The sequence below is a fragment of the Anopheles stephensi genome, unplaced genomic scaffold (genome assembly GCF_013141755.1).
Source record: "Anopheles stephensi strain Indian unplaced genomic scaffold, UCI_ANSTEP_V1.0 ucontig283, whole genome shotgun sequence".
Lineage (NCBI taxonomy): Eukaryota > Metazoa > Arthropoda > Insecta > Diptera > Culicidae > Anopheles > Anopheles stephensi.
The window spans coordinates 177523-183726 of NW_023405217.1; the positions used below are offsets into that span (position 1 = coordinate 177523).

A 6204-nucleotide genomic window follows, 5' to 3' on the forward strand; every position below is an offset into this window, starting at 1 on the left:
TGTTACTAATTTGGGGACACGTATTGCTGACTGAGTTTCCGAGAGTAACCTTCTTTACCTCGCCCTGTACCTGTTATTGAGCTATTGGTCGCTCTTTAGCTGCACAGAAACTGATTAGAATACACACGAAAACAGGAATAGGATCACGCAGTTTAAGAACGATTTGCGCTGCGTGTGAAGTGTGCAAAGAAATCAGGAGCAAAAGGAGGCAGCAAAAAATGGCGCAGCAGGACGTAAAGAATTTGCAACAAAAAAAAAGGGAAGAATGGAACCCCTTCTGCTCTTGCTGTTGTCTGCAGAATACAGGCGGAAGAAGGAGAAGAAGTAAAGGGGTCTTGCGATTCCTTTTCTTCAGGATACGCATTCTTTCAGGATGCGAAGTTGATGTAAAGAAGGTACTTCTTATGTTTTGTAGAGGGGTGTTATTTTTTCTAATCGAGAAAAGGAATGAAACGTCTTAGCGACCAGTGTATGATTCTTATTCCTTATTCATGCTTTAAAAAATAATTTTTAGATTTAGCTATGTGTAAAATATTAGTGGATGTCTTCTTCTTCTTCTTCTGTGGCACTACAACAACCTCGAGAGGTCTCGGCCTGCCATTTCTGGCTTTCTGTGACTTAAATTTACCCGTAGAAAAGTAGTCAGCCTTTCGTACGGGGAGGCGGTCTGGATGGGATTTGAACCCCGGCCCTGCCGTGTGAAGACCGGCGCCGCTGTCGCCTCGGCCACCGGACCGCCGCAAGTGCAGTGGTTGTCTAAATTAGACAAAAAAATAATTTAAAACGTTTTTATGCTCTACAAAATTGGATCATAATTCAGCTACAAAATTGGATCATAATTCTATTATAAAGAAAATTAAACCGAAAATTTCATGTTTCAATGAAAAATATGTTTTATTCCTTGATTTTTTAAAATTTGTGACCTAATTCCTTTGATTTAGAATTAATAAAAACTGCACATTTAAATATAACCGACACAAGTAGAGAGCTCCCTTTTGAAATTTCAAACCGAGCTAAACCGTCGGATGGCAACACTGCCGCTTCGCTCCGTTTTTGACAGCTCGTTGTGTTGTTGTGCGAAAGCGTAAACAAACGAGCCTGTTCCCCAAGTTATCTGTTCTCCCTGTTTTCGTAAATGTTTTGGTAAATACATTCGTTAACGAAATATCCTCGAAAAGATTTACGAAATTCCAAATTATTTCGAGGTTTATTTGTTTTTGTTCTGATTCTGTTTGTTTACATTTTGAATGAACTCTGTCATAAAATGAACCGGAACATTCATGTTCATCGAATGTAAATAAACAAAAGTTCACTATCCTCGAAAAATCTATGTTTTGATAAATTTTTCGAGGATAGCCATGCAAAATGTAAACTAATATTCGAGGATAAGTTTTTATCAATGTATTGTGTATTTGCCGTGTCTCGTCATGTGTTTTCGGGAGTTCCTCTATTCCTGTATTTGCTCTTTTCTCTCTTGATTTTGCTTTCCTTCTCTTCATGTCCGTAGACTCTTCGCGTTGTTTGGTGGTATTATGTTTGTGTGTAACAACGGAACTTTTGCTGCAAGGTGTTGGAGGGAGGGGGTGGGCGTCGAGTGTGTTGTTTATCAGCTGTGATCTGTGCGTGTGAAACTTTTTCATTGTGCTGAAACGGGTGAGTAAGAGTAAGATTAGAAACAGAATGCCGTGTGCATGTATACCACAGCCTGAAGACTGAACCACCAGACTTGCTCAGAGCAGGAATGATGTACACGTAATATAAATTGGAGCGTGGTACGCTTGCGCGTCATGGTGTAGTTAAGAAGAAAAAAAGAAGCAGTGCTACAGTCGTACTAGACGCTGGAATGTCTTGTATTGGTTGAACTTTTCTTATTTTTCAGATTCAAAAATCTGTTTGCTCTACAAAGTCGATGAGTGCATCTAATCAGGTAAATATAATTATATGCTTTTATCCCAGATATATGGCTTATAGTTTTTTTTTTGCCTTTTATTTCTGCAGCGCCATGGTGAACGTTGGGAGGTGTTGGCACGGAAGACGGAGCGGGAAAAGGTTCACAACAACTATGCGGTGAGGAGGATATCAACGGATTGTGCATTTACAGTTAGCGGGTGAGCCCACGCTGTACCTCGTAGGAGAACCTGGCCATGGGTATCGGAGAATGCATATCATATGCCGGAGACGTGCTTGGCCTTGAACACTGACTCTGCTCGATCACGGATTCCAAATTGGTCATTACGTTACCGGCGGCTTGTCAGCAACCAGCATTGGGTGTTCTTTTTCCGTTCAGTTCTTCCTGCCGTCCTTCTGTGTATAAAGTGCCTTCCATTAACAGTAAGTTTGATCAATCATCATTCTACACAAATTTGCTGCAAATTTGCATTTGCTTTTATTTAAGATCAATTTTGCATCTTTTAGTCTCCCGACAACAAGTTGGAGTTGCTTCTAGCACGGTTTATGATGGTGCTGTTGCTGAAGAGGAATGTTGTGTTGCCTGGTTGCACTGGACAGGATGGTTCACACAGTGTAGTCGATCTCCTGTTGGTGTCGATTGTTCCCTTCGAGCCGGAGGCCCATCCCGGCCGCTCAGTGCGATAGTGTTAGGTGCTAGAAATACAAGATGTAAATATAAAATGGTTACTTTACATGTTAATACAGAAGAGGCGATTATATAGGTTATAGAATTACGGCTTTTACTTACCAATAAAAACATGAACGAGCAAAATGCATCACGTACATATTGCGCAGCAGAACCAGGCAAAGAAATGCTCCAGTGTCGTGCCCATTTTTGTCCGGAACATGGTCGTCGTGAAGGTTAATGTAGTAACGGTATTAGAAGGCATATCCTGAGCCGATCCCTATGACGATCGAAAGATCCGCAGCATCCTTTCTTATTGACGAAATCATTGCCTGCATAAATTGCTCAAAACAAATCGCACGACTTGAAACCTAATAAAATTTTCCGCAACATTTATTGGCGGAGAAGAGATTTGGATCAACAATCACACAGTGAATAGAACGAAGACGATCGGCTTCGTTAACCTCTCCCTCTCTTCTAATCAAATCACGCATGAACTTTTACCGAAGGGGTGGGTTCATGAGCAGCCAGACCAAAAATCAGTGAATACAGGGCTCGCCTATTCACTTTGCGATGCGAACGGCATATTTTGTACAATTTCAATTTGTTATATACATTTTTTCGACAAAACCTACCGTCTTGACAATAAAATCTTATCGAAAACCATGTGAAAGAGATCGATGAACTAAAAACACTCTGGGATTGAATGAAAATGAGTAAAGTAACGAGACAAACCCTGTACGAGTGCACACATGCCCATACACATATTCACCCAAACAAGGTGAATCTATAGGCGTAAACGAGATGGGTATAATAATAAAAGGAGAGCAAAATGTAAACATTTAGGTCATCATGAACCAAACTCGAGTGTGTGACAAATCATCCATGAGTGCGAACGGAAGAGGTGTATAAATAGAAAGAGAGGGGGATATTTATCCTCGAAAATTTCCCCTTGGGTCGTACCTATTCGAAGATTGTGAATTGTGGTAAAGCCCGAAAAACAGCTAAAATATGACTCGCCACGCTAGAAATTGTACGGCCGGTGCTGTTTATACGTACCACGAGAAGAAAAAGGATGCAGCAAACTCTGGCTTCGGCACGACATCGCGCCGCATCGGGAAGGATTCGGTGAAAAGTTTCGACTGCTGTTCGCTAACCTTGCAGCCCTGTCGAAATCCCGTAATAACGTATGTATAGCGTAGAAGGAAAAAAGAGGTAACAAATTACAAATCAATAACAAAGTCCACTTTCTATTACAGCAAAGATGGCTACCTGTTCGATAAGGAAGCGATCCTCACGTACATCATCGCGAAGAAGAACGAGTACAGCCGCAAGATGAAGGAGTACGAGAAGCAGGTCAAACAGGACGAGGAAGAGGAAGCGGCCAAAGCGAACGCGGAACAGCAAAAGAAGCTCGATCGGTTCATCTCGACGGAGAAGAATATCGTGAGCAATAAGGCTGTCCTGCCGAGCGGTTCGTACATCGTGGCTACCTGCTACAATGAACGATTTAGTGACTTACCGTTCACTTTGGACTCTTTCTTTAGTTGAAAAACCTAGCACCAGCGGAGCGGTTTCGAACGTGTCACTGGGCAAGCGAAAGGAACTTCCCAGCTTTTGGGTACCATCACAAACACCGGCAGCTAAGGTATCGCGCATCGAGAAACCGGACAGCAAAATCTACTGTCCCGTGTCGAACAAACCCCTGAAGGCAAAGGATTTGATAGAGGTAAAGTTTACCCTGGTAAAGGATCCCGCCGATAAGAAATCACTGATTGCAAAGGAAAACCGATACATGTGTGCGGTGACGCACGATATCCTTAACAATTCCGTACCGTGTGCGGTGCTGAAACCGACGTAAGTAGACGAAACTTTAGTGAGAGATGAGTATTCTTTAATTAATTGCTTGCACTTTTTAAGGGGAGACGTGGTCACAATCGAGTGTATTGAAAAAATCATCAAAAAGGACATGATACACCCGCTAACGAATGAAAAGCTCTCCGACTCGGACATTATTCCACTGCAACGGGTACGTTTCCTAAAGCCGGCGGGTGCTCTTTGTAACGATTTAATAACGTGCTCCTTTCCGTGTATCGGCAGGGTGGAACTGGTTTTGCAACGACCAACGAGAAACTGGAGGCCAAAGAGCAAAAGCCTTGTCTGCAAGTTTAAGCTAGTGTAAATGTTTTGTGTAAGAAAAATGACTTTAATTTTAATCTTTCCTTTTAATTCAGTTCCGATGAGATTTTTACCTCAAATCAGCCACCTCCCTTTAACATAATAAATGCAATTTATAAGCTTAGTTCAAACGTTCCAATGCAAAAGAAATGACCGGGGAGTGGTCAATCATGGCAAATTACAGTAAAAGAGAGTACCCAGGAGCGATATCGAGGTCACTGTAATGGACAGGTCAAACACCTCGACCTCCGGAACACAACTGGACACAAATTTCGGAGAAAAGGCCACGGTCAAGAGGCAGTGCAGTGTGGCCATCACAGCAAAAGCAAAGGCAGCAATGCGTCATACGGTTATAAGTGGCCCCCGTAATAGCCTCATGCCTCATATCACAGTGTGTTGCAGCCTGCTGCTGGATGCCGATAATTGTCATCCCCGTACCGGTCACAATCACTCCACCCTTTCACGTACGGGACGGGACAGGGACACGGGACAGGAATGTTTGCCATTTTTATCTATCCATAACCGCTTCTAACGGCACACGCGCGACAGCCATTGAAGCGATGGCCTTGCGCGGCGAACGATCAGCACAGTTGCAGTTCGAGAGTTGCATACGGGCGTGGGGGTGGGGGAGAAAACTACTATCAAAACAGGAAATGAATTGCTCGTAGTTTGTACGAATGTTTTTTTGCGGTTCATTTCAACCGCGGGGAAAACACTTTGCAGGAGGCGCCCATTTTGGGGCGAAACAAAACGATGCCGATGAGAATAACAGAAAAAGGGCTTTATTCGCACGTCATACTACGCGAGCAACCTGATCTTCCTTGCCCGTGTAATGCTTGTATGTTTTTAAAGTTTTGCACACACACACTTCCTGCTGCAACTGCCCGTGGCCTACCGAGCAATCGGCCGTGAGTGGATTGAGCCGAGGGGGGTGAGAGAGAGGGAAGGGCCGGGACGTGTGGACGACCTTCGACGATAGTTAACGTTTCTAGTTGCTGATGACGATGGCGGGTACAGCAGCAGCCGTCAGTTCCCCCTTTGATCTATGACCGGTTTGATAGTGGTCGTGGAAGGGTAAGCTCAGGGTGTTCTATGGTGGCTTATGAGGTTTTGTACCGAGCGGTATTCGGGTACGGTGGGGATGAGTGTAGTTGTGGTGCGGTTTCTAATACCACAACCACGATTGCACTATTGCAATTGCAGCTGCATCAAAGCGAGAGAAAGGGGCTGAGATGAGTCTTCGTAAGAGAGTTGTTTAGCTGAAATATTTTATTATTTTTTTCCACGAAATGCTCTCGCTGGGTTCGGGATTGAGTTTTAAGCGCTTGAAAGTATGCAATTGGTAGAAAGTGTCTTAAAAAAGTAACAGAAAATTCGTCAATATAATGTTAATCATACTTCTGACACACAATATTATGTACAGCTTGATGCATTGTTCCTTATTCTCTTGC

At 43.2% G+C, this 6204-nt stretch overlaps 1 protein-coding gene and 1 long non-coding RNA gene across 2 annotated transcripts; both read left to right on the forward strand.

Annotated features, from left to right (window-relative positions):
- The first annotated feature begins 2005 nt into the window (after positions 1 to 2005).
- On the forward strand, positions 2006 to 2681 carry LOC118516376. Its single transcript, XR_004907857.1, has 2 exons — positions 2006 to 2331; positions 2416 to 2681. It is a non-coding gene; the product is annotated as an uncharacterized LOC118516376 (long non-coding RNA).
- An 829-nt stretch (positions 2682 to 3510) lies between these two features.
- Positions 3511 to 4874, forward strand: LOC118516355 (nitric oxide synthase-interacting protein homolog). The gene is made up of 5 exons (XM_036062187.1): positions 3511 to 3762; positions 3835 to 4049; positions 4123 to 4432; positions 4496 to 4604; positions 4676 to 4874. Exons 1-5 carry the CDS (start codon positions 3587 to 3589, stop codon positions 4745 to 4747), a joined length of 882 nt encoding a protein of 293 aa, XP_035918080.1. The 5' UTR covers positions 3511 to 3586; the 3' UTR covers positions 4748 to 4874.
- Positions 4875 to 6204: the final 1330 nt, after the last annotated feature.

Bases quoted from the DNA above. Each gene is read 5' to 3' on its own strand.
- LOC118516355 (XM_036062187.1), top strand. From the start codon at position 3,587: ATGACTCGCCACGCTAGAAATTGTACGGCCGGTGCTGTTTATACGTAC. The intron at 4,050-4,122 runs GTTCGTACATCG...CTCTTTCTTTAG, and splicing joins TAAGGCTGTCCTGCCGAGCG to TTGAAAAACCTAGCACCAGC. The intron at 4,605-4,675 runs GTACGTTTCCTA...GTGTATCGGCAG, and splicing joins ACATTATTCCACTGCAACGG to GGTGGAACTGGTTTTGCAAC.